This window comes from Eulemur rufifrons, chromosome 10 (genome assembly GCF_041146395.1).
Source record: "Eulemur rufifrons isolate Redbay chromosome 10, OSU_ERuf_1, whole genome shotgun sequence".
Lineage (NCBI taxonomy): Eukaryota > Metazoa > Chordata > Mammalia > Primates > Lemuridae > Eulemur > Eulemur rufifrons.
In genome coordinates, this window is record NC_090992.1 from 7328641 (window position 1) to 7341560 (window position 12920).

General features: G+C 43.8%; 1 protein-coding gene across 7 annotated transcripts in view; it reads left to right on the forward strand.

Moving 5' to 3' along the window:
* The window catches only part of LOC138392910 (protocadherin alpha-C2), a 123376-nt gene that overhangs the window by 79039 nt on the left and 31417 nt on the right, over positions 1 to 12920 (forward strand). Inside the window, exon 1 of one of the 7 annotated variants that reach the window (XM_069483756.1) lies at positions 2185 to 5037. The exons of the other annotated variants lie outside the window; for them this stretch is intronic. Coding sequence (XP_069339857.1) covers positions 2365 to 5037 — 2673 coding nt within the window. The 5' untranslated portion in view covers positions 2185 to 2364. Of the gene's footprint in view, positions 1 to 2184; positions 5038 to 12920 lie in introns of those variants that run through there. 7 annotated transcript variants of the gene reach the window in all.

The window sequence follows — 12920 nt, forward strand, 5'->3', positions numbered from 1 at the left end:
CACTGACGGAGTAAATACTAGTTGGAGCTTATGATCCCGAAGCATAAAAATGGATGACCTCGCAGGTGTCCTTGCTGAAAGATGATGAAATTGCTGAAAGACAAGTCCTAGTTTTTATCCTGAGGCATGACACTTGGGGGTGTCCATTAAAAACATCACCAAGCCTCTGTCACTTTAATCTCTTCTTTAAGTGCCTATGATCTTTTCACAGGCACATGTCCAAGCATGGTAAAGGCAGTGGCCAGGTCTCTGAGCTGTGGGCAGAGATGGCAGTGACTGTGAGGGCTGGGAGGAGATGAGGGGAGGAAAGGTCACTTTTCCTGACAGTTTATAACTCGATTCCACTTATAAGCCATTTATTTTCAGAAATAAGTAATGGGTGAGGACATAGGCCAGGACTACAATTTGTGCACTTGAGAGATTAAGGCTCTCTTGAGATCAAATTACCACAGCAAACAGAGACAGAGTACTGTAGGGATGTTTGGAGAGGATGCAGAGAGAGAAGCCAGAGACCTAAGAAAGGAGACAGGAATAGATTTTGATGGAAATTGCTTCCCACTCTGCACGCTGGAGGGAACAAAGAGGACAAATAAGCAGCAGTGACAGGACGAAGCTGGGAGTTTCTGTGGAATAAAGTTGGTTAGGTGGTGGACTCTTGCGAGTGAATGCACGTGATGGATGGAAGGTAGGGATGTGCTAGTTCAGTTCTTTGAAATCTGGGTTTCAGTATCATCACCTTGACTCCTTCAACCGTCCCCTCAAGGAGGGAAGCATGCCAAATGTCAGATCTTGCTCTGACATTGTTCCAGCCCATAGCTAGAAAATGACCCAATGGGAAGACCTATCATGAGAGGATGCTGGGAGATGAGGAAGAGAAAAGGATATTTCGGGGAGTGGGGCAATAGATTTCAAATTCCTGTGGAAGAAATGAGAGGGCCTGGGAAGTGGGAATATTCAGAACTGAGCAGCCAAGGCAATGACACAGCACGAAAGGCTTCTTCTGATCCTTCTGCCCTCTCCACTGAAGAGAATGTGTTGTCTGTGTGTTGCATCTGCAGCAATACAACAGGAGTCTTAGGGCACAGAGGCACAGAGCTTACAGAAGATGAGCTGTAGCCATTGAAATTGCTGGCTATTGTAAGATAAATCCCAGACTCCCACATTTTGCTTAATAACACTTTTTTATTTTTATTTTTTTAACTGCAAAGCATTAATGGAGTCCGAATTCCAGCCTGGCTTGGGAGATTGAGAGTAACTCTCTTGATTCAATGGTTTTGCAGGCTCCTGAAGACATTGTCATCCATTGAAGAAAAAATTTAAAATCACTCTTGAAAGAAAATGTCTTGGGTGATAAATGTAAAAGATTTGCAGTAAGATTAGAAAAACCTGGAGGGAAGAATCTCTTAAAAATTTTACCAGGTTTTTTCCACCGTGATTAAAACAGGTCAAATAAGAGGTTTACCTGCAGCTTCGTGAAGCCTATTTTTTAAAAAGAGAATTTTAAAGGTTAAATTATTGGTTATTTGCCAAGACGTACACTGCAAGTAAGGGCCACTTGTCTGGTAACAGAATTGAGTGCTGCATCTCAGGATGCTAGTTTTAGGCTGGCTTCCCCGGAACGAAGACAGTATTTGTCACCCCACCCCCACTCCCTTCCTTTTGCCCTAGGAGTTCAACACTTTCCACAGTATTTAAGAGTGTTCCAGGAAAGATGCGGGGGTCAGGTGAATAAAGAGTCTCCACGGGCAATAACCCCAGAGCGCCTCCTCTGCGTTTGTTCCCTTCGACTGTTAGAGCCGCCGCCCAGGTGCCCATACTTAGCTAAAGCCTCTCAGTTTATTTTCCTGAATTGCGCTTGGAAATCTTTTCCTGGGAAGCTGAAAGCCGGAGTTCTAGGGACTTAACTGCTTTTCCCAGACTAATCTCCTTACAAGACCCGTTAAGCAGGCGAGAGACCGTGGAAACTGGATGAACAGGGCGGTGGGGGCAGGGAGAAAGGGAGTGGCAGTGTCCCCGCAGTCTGCTGGGATCGGCGGGTTGTGGGTGAACATGGGGCTGGAGGGGCTGGAGGGGCTGGAGGGGCTGGAGCGGCTGAGCAGTCCGAGGTCGCGGTTCTCCACTTCGGTGCGGAATCCGAGCCTGACACGCTGAGCACTCTCCCCCCGCCCCCTTTCCTTCTGCTTCCTTTTCCCTCCCCCTGGAGCAGCAGTGGCAGCCACGGCAGCAGGAAGCCGAGCCGGACTGAGCGGCTCGGCGGCGAGCGGAGGAGCTGGGATATGGGGAGTCAGCGAGGGCGGCGGGACCAGGAGCCCCTGGAAGGGCCTGCGAGGGGAGCGGCCCCCGGCGTTTGCTAGCGCGTGAGCCATGGGAGAGCGGGCGCAGGGTGGCACGAGCGGAGGCGGAGGCGGGGCCCGGGCGTGGAGCACGGCTGGGGAATCTGCTGCCTCCTGCCCTGCCTGGCTGCCTCCGCCGCGGCCGATGGCTATGGAGCAGGCGGGCACCAGACCTGGGGCGACAGAGCATCCACGACTCCAGCGGCCCATGTTTTGGCTGCTGCTACTGCCTCTCCTGCTGCTGCTGCCGGGCCCAGCGGCCTCCCAGCTGCGATACTCCGTGCCGGAGGAGCAGGCACCGGGCGCGCTCGTGGGCAACGTGGCTAGCGCGCTGGGGCTCGAGCTGCGGCGCTTGGGGCCGGGCTGCCTGCGCATCAACCACCTGGGTGCGCCCAGCCCGCGCTACCTGGAGCTGGACCTGACAAGTGGAGCGCTCTTCGTCAACGAGCGCATTGATCGGGAGGCGCTGTGTGAGCAGCGGCCTCGCTGCCTGCTCAGCTTGGAAGTGCTGGCGCACAACCCCGTGGCGGTGAGCGCCGTTGTGGTGGAGGTGCTGGACATCAACGACAACTCACCGCGCTTCCCGCGGCCCGACTACCAGCTTCAGGTAAGCGAGTCGGTGGCGCCTGGAGCGCGCTTTCACATAGAGAGCGCGCAGGACCCCGACGTGGGCGCCAACTCGGTGCAGACTTACGAGCTCAGCCCCAGCGAGCACTTCCAGCTGGACCTTAAGCCCCTGCAGGAGAACAGTAAGGTGCTGGAGCTGGTGCTGCGGAAGGGCCTAGACCGGGAGCAGGCAGCTTTGCACCACCTGGTTCTCACAGCCGTAGATGGGGGCAGCCCAGCCCGCTCCGGTACGGCACAGATCTCTGTGCGTGTCCTGGACACTAACGACAACTCTCCGGCCTTCGACCAGTCCACTTATCGCGTTCAGCTGCGAGAAGACGCGCCCCCAGGCACGTTGGTGGTGAAGCTGAATGCCTCAGACCCAGACGAGGGATCCAATGGTGAGCTCAGGTACTCCTTGAGCAGCTACACGTCGGACAGGGAGAGGCAGCTTTTCAGCATCGACACCAATACTGGGGAAGTGAGAGTAATTGGGGCATTGGATTATGAGGAGGCCTCCTCCTACCAGATCTATGTGCAGGCAACTGACCGGGGTCCAGTGCCCATGGCAGGTCACTGCAAGGTGCTGGTGGACATCGTGGACGTGAATGACAATGCACCAGAGGTGATGCTCACAGACCTGTACAGTCCAGTGCCTGAGGATGCTGCACCCAACACAGTGGTGGCCCTTCTCAGTGTCAATGACCAAGACTCAGGCCCCAACCGGAAAGTGAGCCTGGGCCTGGAGTCCACACTGCCTTTCCGACTGAATGGCTTTGGAAACTCCTATACACTGGTGGTCAGTGGCCCACTGGACCGGGAGCGGGTGGCTGCCTACAATATCACAGTGACAGCCACTGATGGGGGAATGCCACAGCTCACATCCCAGCGGACACTGCGGGTTGAGATTTCAGACATCAACGACAACCCACCAAGATTCCTGAAGGACTCCTATTCCATCTACATCCAGGAGAACAATTTGCCAGGGGTGTTGCTCTGCACTGTACAAGCCACAGACCCAGATGAAAAGGAGAATGCAGAGGTGACTTACTCCCTCCTGGAGAGGGAGATTCAAGGGCTGCCAGTCACCTCCTATGTCTCCATTAACAGTGCCAGTGGCAGCCTTTATGCTGTCAACTCCTTTGACTATGAGAAGTTTCGGGAGTTCTTTGTGACTGTGGAGGCCCAGGACAAGGGGAGCCCACCACTGAGCAGCACTGTGACTGCCAACGTGTATGTGGTGGACACCAATGACCACGCCCCTCATATTCTGTACCCTACCTCAACCAATTCGTCAGCAGCCATTGAGATGGTGCCTCGAACTGCCCCTGCTGGCTACCTGGTCACCAAAGTCATAGCCATGGACTCAGACTCTGGGCAAAATGCTTGGCTCTTTTACCATCTAGCCCAGACTTCTGACCTGGACCTCTTTAAAGTAGAGCTGCACACAGGAGAAATCAGGACTACCAGGAAGTTGGGAGATGAGAGTGGTACCACTTTCAACCTGACTGTGGTGGTCCGAGATAATGGAGAGCCATCACTGTCAGCCTCTGTGGCCATTACAGTAGCTGTGGTGGATAGGGTTTCCAGAATCCTCCCTGACACTCAGAGACATGTTAAGAGCCCTCGGACATACTCTGAAATTACACTTTATCTAATAATAGCGTTAAGCACAGTGTCTTTTATATTTCTTTTGACAATCATTGTTTTGAGCATCATCAAGTGCTACCGCTACACTGCGTATGGCACTGCATGCTGTGGAGGCTTCTGTGGCGTGAGGGAGCGGAGCCCTGCAGAACTGTACAAACAGGCCAACAACAACATTGATGCCAGGATACCGCACGGCCTCAAAGTGCAGCCTCACTTCATCGAAGTGCGAGGGAATGGCTCCCTCACCAAGACCTACTGCTACAAGGCCTGTCTGACAGCAGGCTCAGGGAGTGACACTTTCATGTTTTACAACACAGGGGCCCAGACAGGACCAGGGCCTGGGGGAGCCCAAGCAGCAGTGACTGACAGCAGGCACCTCACAGGCCAAAGTGGGCAGAGTGCTGGGAACCTGATTATTCTCAAAAACGAGGCTGTTTCTCAAAATGAGGTGAGCTAGTGGTCAGGGGGTCTTCCACAAACTCCTGCGTTTTTCATATCTTCCCTCCCCAGATACCCTGTGGTTGGCTTTGAGTTAATAACAGTGATAGGGGCTATCTGCTAAACTGAGTATATATATATATAGTACTTGTAATTTGATCATCATCTGCTATGTTTCCTTTCTAGAAAAATAGCACTGGAGAATTGTTTTGCTTTTCATTTTCTTTTCAGATACATGAGGATTTGTCCATAAAATTATTTGAGAAGTGAGGATTAGTCTTAAATACTTGATGTTAAAGTATAGCTCTGTAGAGAACTAGAATAGGCCTGGGAATAAGGATTATGGTTTAGGGAGTAATGTTATGAGATTCAGGGAGAAATGGCCTCTGCTTATATCATCTACGGGGAAAGTTTTAAAATCCTATAGGAGTGATGTTTTTTAAAAAGCTCTGAGAACTTTAGGGACTGTCATGGTCACCTCTATATGCTATCTCTGTTTATACACTGGGCTATCTACAGTGCAAATTATCTAGTTAATATTTCCAGTAATTGCACTGAATTTATGTGATAGCATCTTCTGGAAATTCATGTCAGAGGCGGTAAAGCCATAGAATGTAGATCTCATCCTGAAGCTAAAGTTTGCTTTGGCTGTATGATGTGGTAACTCTTCTGTAGGGGGCTGTCAGAGGAAATGAATGATGAGAAGGCAAAGAGATTAATTTACCAATTTCTCTGGTTAGGCCAAGGAGATATACTACAATGAGTGGATTAGGGATGTGGGGAGAAGGTGAAGACCAGGACAACCTGGGTTTGGGGAGGAAGAGAATGAAAAAAGAATTCTCCCATTAGCTACTTTTCTTGGCATACTCTGAATTCATTATAAGAAGATTTCCCTGCATTTAGCTTTTAAATGCAGTCTGTAATCTTCTGATTTTCTGTTGACAGTTTCTGTGGTTTTAGTGAGATGTAACATTTTCAAGCCCCTCACGTCTTAAGTTAAATGACAATACTTCTAAAGCAAACGTTCATTTTCTGGATCTAAAATTTGGTTTGCAATAGCTGAATAAGGCTTGGAAAGTGGCTGGCTTACTATACAGTAAGGTGTGCAGGCCGATGTTAGTATATGCACTAGTTTTGAGTTGTAAGTAGGTATAAGGCCAGCTTATTCATTGCTATGAAGAATGTACATAAATTATTGGAAAGTGCATGAATGTGTGAGTGTGTTTGTGTAGTATGTTTGTCTCCATATGCGTGCTTGAAATGGTAGAGATCTGTTTTGTGATACTTTGGATTTCAAAAGCCAAAATTTTGTCCCATAAACAGTGATGAATTGTTATCTTTCCAAACAACTATTTTGTAGCTAGGACTGCTAGAGCTTCTGCAAAACAAATTAATAATATTTGTCACCTATATTTTTGTGATGTATTTTCCTTGACATATTGCTGTCTTTCATGTTGCTGTCATATTGTCACATTCCAACTTCATGGTAATCTTGAGAAAAGTAATGCACAAGTACAGAAGTTCCCATTCTTGATTGAGAGTAGATTTTCTTATGAACATTGCAGATAGATTTATTCATTTATCAGGAGAGCCTGATGTTAGTCAATGTTTAGCAGCCACAGGAGACAGACTGCAGATTAAGAAAAATAGGAGGGGAAGAAATCAAAGAGTTTCCAGATTCTTTAGATCTTAGCTTTTGGAAGAATATAAAAGGGTTTCACTTTAAATAAGGTTACTGTAGACATTTGCTTAACAAATTCCTTTGGGATTGGGGTGGACTGCAGGTGGTGAGCATGGAGAGCTACACAAGCCAGGCTCAGCTTTGCCACTGGCTGTGAGCTAGAAGCTCAGAGGAATGACAATGTTACCCTCCCTCTCCTGACTCAAAGCTTGGGGAAATTTGATACATAAACTATTTCTGTCTTACACTGACCTATGTGTTAATATGTACTTTGGTACACAAATCTTTAATATAGGGAGAAAATTATGTCTGAAAGTGCTTGCTCTTGTGGGATTGCCAGGAGAGTGTATGATTTTAATAAAGGCAAATTTCTGTCAGACACTTTTGGAAATCCAGTGAAGAGCTCCAAGATCTACAGCTCCTGAAATTATTGCAATTATAGGGAGAGAGTGAGTCATATTATTGCAGTATGGCAAAATGCATACAAAAGTCACTCAATTCTGAAAGTCATTATTGCTAGATCAACCTGTTAAATTCCCATGTTGGGCTTGCATTTTTACCTACCTAGTTACTACAGATGGCAGGAGGGTCCTGGGGTACAATTAATGTCATGTGCCTACATTAAAATTAGATAGGAATCAGAGAGGAAGAGTAAGGGAATTTGTACTCATTGACCACCCTGCTACACAAAAGTGTTCTGCTTTGCAACGTATATGTGATTTCATTACCTGTAACTCATGCATTAAACAAACATGTACTAACATCTGGCATATGAGGAAATAAGCTCAGAGAGGTTAGGTAATATACACAGTCACACTGCTAGTGGTATTTTAAGTCATGTCTGTCTGACTCCAAAAGCTGTGTTTTTTTTTTCAATAGTATAAGTAGACAGAAATCCCAATGTTTCCATTCCTTTTGATATGGGATATTCAGGCATTTAAGCTACCACTAGTTCACCTAGTAGTATAAATTAACTGCTTTTGGGGAAAGAGCAATTCCCTGGGTAGAATCATGTAACATGGGAGGTTCAGTGAATAAAAATGTTACCAACAAGCTAATATATTTTTGTTTATTTACTTTACTATTGGCAAAGCCTGTTAAGATCTTTTATGTCTGTTCTTTCACTGATTTTTCTCTTGTTGCTTATTAAACATCAGCATTTAACACCAGACTCTAATCTTTGGGTGGATTTTTACCCCCAGTGGCCTTATTTCATGAGTCACTTGTGCAGTAAGGATTTTGAAGCAATTATTTGACAATGGGGCAGAATTTCTCTTTGGAGATTTCTGAAAACCTGTTATTAAATGTGGTTGGCACCCCCTTCAGAGTCTCCATGAAAAGAAACCAAATCTTAAGGTAGATTCTGTGTGTTTGTAGTCCTGAAGCTGTGATTGCTAATGAGTCACTTTACTCTGGGCAGATTTGTCTAACAGCACCTTAGTGGTACCAAGTTGGTACAACATGTGGAAATTACAAAAGAGTAGCAGAGATAAGTTTGCATTCACTTTCACTTATTTTAAAGCAGTTCATAATCATCAAATCTTTAGTTATTTTTGCCACCATCTGTGCATATTCACCCTAATTCCAGATATAGTGACCTGAAAGAGTTAACCCTTCTTTCAGTGGCATCTAATTTATTTTCCCCAGGACTGACTTATCTATCTGGCAACGCTATATTGGAACAGAGTTTACACTCAGTATAAAGTCACATAGTGGCGAATTTATAAAAATTGTACAATGGTCAGAATAGACAAAGGAATTGTGTCTGTGAAGTTCCATTCCATTGTTTTATCCTCTAATAGTCACTTTTTAGTGGGTGGGGCTGTGTTGTTTTTCTATTTTCCTGTTAGTTATAGGACTATTCTTCTGAGACAAGGTTTATTTTCTTTGTTCTGATAATACAATAATTTCTTTAAATTACCTCCTTCCTCAGTTTTTCTACAGACTGCTGAGCCAGATGAAATTATGGCTGAACTCTTCTCTGTCTCTTTATCTTGTACATATTCTGACTGATGAAGAAATCTATTTATTGTAGCTCGATTGTCATTGGCCTACTCTTTCCTCTGACCCAGGAATGAGCCATCACAAGGGCATCTGGTCTAACTCAGAGTGCTCTGCAGGGAAACAGGCTGGCATATTATACATTGTCTACTGGCATGTTGTCTGCTTGATAGAACAGGAGAGTCAGTTCTGGATACTTGGCTTGGTTGGCTACCAAGTTTTGCTCTCAATGAGAGGTCAGAATAATGTCAGTTTGCAAATGTTTGAGGAAACATTCCTGTCATCAAGCCTGGAGGGTTAGCTGAATTTGATAGAGTTTTACAGGTGTCTTTGGATGTGGTTTTTACAGGACTTTACTGGGATCAACATTTCTGTGCATATTATAAAATGAATACAAATTTAGCTTATTCATCTGATAATATTTGGAGCAGTATAATCTATAATCATGATTTTAAAAATCAAGGGTCAGGAGGATTCCTTAGCAGTGTTTTAAATCTGCCAACCTAAAAATTATACAAGGATCTTTCTTTCAAGAACTTGAACTTGACAAATGTGAAGAAATATCCGACATTGCAAAGGGGAAGAGAAATGTTAATTCTTTGATACATCAGCACCATCAGTTCCTTTCTGGCCTTGCAGGGTCAGAGCTCTGGGCTTCAGGGAAGTGCAGCTGGGAATGAGAGTGTAGCTGCTGTGCTAGCAGGCTGTGCATCCAGAACAAGCAGACTTAGCACTTTCCGTTGTGCTGGAGCCCATTAGGTACGTTCTAAAGTTATGTTTATTTCAATTTCCTGCTCCATGGATTAGGGTTCTAAATGACTGTTTTCAGAGGAAAGTATTCCATCCAGAATTATCAAATTTATCATCTTTTCATTTTGATTTATTAGAAGACCAATATTTAGGATAACTATTATTTTAAATGCTATATTTCTTTTTGCCTTAATGGCCAATAGTCTGCCTGTTCCTTTTCTATTGCTTTGTAACAAAATACCACAAATTAGTGGTTAAAAACACCACCTATTTGTTATCTCACAGTTCTGAACCATGTGGCTGAGTTCTCTGTTCAGGTATTCACAAGGCTGAAATCAGCATGCCCTCTGGGCTGTGTTCTCTTTTGTAGGCTCTGGGGAAGAATCCACTTTCAAGCTCATTCAGATTGTTTGCAGAATTCAGTTCATTAGGGACTGAGATCTCCATTTTCTTGCTTTTGGCTGAGAAGCACTCTCAGCTCCCAGAGGTTGCTCTCAGGTCCTGTCCCATGGCCGGCTTCATCTTTAGGCCTGGCACTGGAGAATCTTCTCTCACATGGAATCCCTCTCATGCTTCAAAGCTCTCTGACTTCTGTCTCTAACCTCTAAACCCAGATTTAAAGGGCTCATGTGATTAGGTCAGTCCCACCCAGAGGATCTCCCTTTCTTCAAACCAGTTGTGCTATATAACATAACATAATCATGGGAATAAGGTCTATCATAATCATAGTCTTGGAGGTGATGCAGGTGTGTATACCAGGGGGTGAGGATCTTGGGGGCCATCTTAGAATTCTGCCTACCACAGTTTAAATCAATGTTCACAAAATATCACTCTGAAAAATCTGCAGTGGATACATCCTTAATAGAGTCATATTAGGAAGGAAAAGGAGATATTACGTGGAGTCATATGTCCCAGAGGACAGTTTGTTGACGGCTTCAATGCAGATTTCCACGGTAAGAAGACAGCATATTATTTCACTGAGTCATGTGAGTTTATGAATAACATAGGGTATTTTTAACCTGTTTTACTTTAAATCTGTTGTATAAGAGGTGATTCATTGTCTGTAGCTCAAATATTCTATGGTAGAAATAATAAATAATATCATAACAGGACAAATTAAATGTTTGCTATAATTTTAATAGAAACTCAAGTGAGTTCTTGTTCTTTAATAATACTACGTCACCCATATGGATATTTTCCACATCTGCAGTTTTCAACTATTATTCGACCGAAAGACTAAGCTTTGGAGCAACAGGACATATTGGGGTTCTTCACAAGTTGAAATTAAGCATTGTCCTGGGATGTACCATTCAAGTGTTAGAGAACTAAACAGTCATGGGTTCCTTCAAGGCCTTAATATATGTCTCATTGTGTCTGATGTATCAGTAGTCATTCTTTCAACTTGAACTTTTTCAAGTTTAATCAAATTCTAGGTGAAACCATGTACTTTTTATTTTGTATTATTTTAAAACAAATCAAGATCTGGGAAACTCAGGAGTAAAAAAGAAAAAATAATATTTTGTCTTTCCACGTAAATGTATTTAAAACACAGACTTTTGCTTTGGAGGACCTAGACATGACTATCAGCCAAACTCATCAATCAAGCAAGTAATTTAATTTCTCTCTAAAGTACAGTTTCTCGTTTTTATAATTAAGTACAATGTTGACCTTGCGTGATAGTTCATTTACTTAAAAACATTTTAAAAATCTATTACTTAAAAACATTTTAAAAATCTATCAAATACCAGATCCCTGCCAGGCTCTGAGGATATAGCTATGCATTTATGAATATCTGAAGATATTCACATGTGTTATGAGCAAAACAGAAACAATCCCTTTCATAGAGTTTGTGATCTGACAAAGAAATAAAGTATCGGAATAAATGCAATAGTATGCATAAAGTGCTTGTCCCATTGTGTAGTCTTGTGTGGCTACTTAAAAACATATTAATTGCTTTTGTCCTTTTCCTTTCCCTGCCTGGTCTTACTGCCTTAAGAAATCTCATAACTATGTTTCTGGCAAATGAATTTGAGAAGCATATTGTTGCTGATGGACTACTATGGAAAATAGCAGCATGTCAAATTAAACGTGTCACTGAGGAAGTGAGATTGTGTAATGAACTGAGTTTCCTGGTCAGTCCTGCTAGAACTGTGCCTTTCAGCAAAATGAGTTTGGTGGTTTCATTCCAAAGATCAAGTTACAGCAATTTTCATCATGAATGTTACCCAATCATAGAAAAATTGGCAACATTTACTTAACAGATGTTAGAGTCTTTCTTGAAGGAAGATTCTCTCAGCTGACAAGCTAACATTAGTGCTGCTGATGGCAAGGAGAGATGGTGATGATGATGATGATGATGATGATTAATAAAAAGTATTTCAGTCACATTTCCAGGTTTATAAAATGATTTGCAAATATTTTCTCTTGTTCCCTCTAACACCACTGGTGGAAAATGGGAACTCCTTTCATTTGGTCTATAGATAGTTTTAAGCTGCTTTGTATGGAATATCCACAGCATTTTGTGGACTTAAAAACCAAAAATAAACCAGCTTGCATATTCATATCTTTCCAGCAACGTGGAAGAAGACAAGAGAGGGCAGTTAGTGTGTGCGTGTGTGTGGGGGGCGGGGAGCCTTTGAAGTATCTCGGAGTTATAACTTTTCCTGGGCCTTGACTTTGGCTGAATCTCTGAATACCAAATAGCCATCCCCCAATCTGTCTGAAAGTTGGGATGCTGATCACATCTCCCCTAGATGTTATGAAGAAGTGTGTCTATGAAATACTTTGCATTCCTTGAATGAATTATATGAATGATAGGAACAAGAATTATTGACACTTGAGAATAGTCTATTGGAATTACTGTGGCTTTGTGTCTATCAAATATGGTAATTATCATACAGAGGAAAATACAAAATACAACCTTTATCCCCAATCTTTCCACTCAACTAGACCTTAATATTCAGTGACAGGGAGACTTTAATCTCGACCCATGAAAAACGTTTAGAGGAATGTCTGTCACATGTTTTTCATAGTAACGTTTTTCTAATTGATACAAGATGGTGATGGTAACTGATTTTGTTCCCAGTGCTTCCTGAGTAGCTTCTGACCAGCACATACCTCCCCAGTCTTTAGGTGCGCATGTTTTCCTCTTTGTCCCCTCCACTTTGGACTGACAGTTTATAGACAGAGGGCAAAAGATCTTTTCAATACACAAGTGGTGCAGAATGAGTCAGGTTATTCTTGGATTTCAGCTACTCGTACCTCCTAAGCAGTCAGAGCTTAGTAAACAGTGATTGAGTGAGGAGGCAAAGCACTCAGAGAGGAGCAGGAATAAGTACAAATTTATGAAGAGGCTTAGATAGCAGAACAAGGTCAAACACTGCGGTGGTTTGTTTTCCTCTCCCTAGTATTCCTCTTCAGTCAGTAGAAGAGGCTGTTATCAGTTGCTGGGTTATGACTGG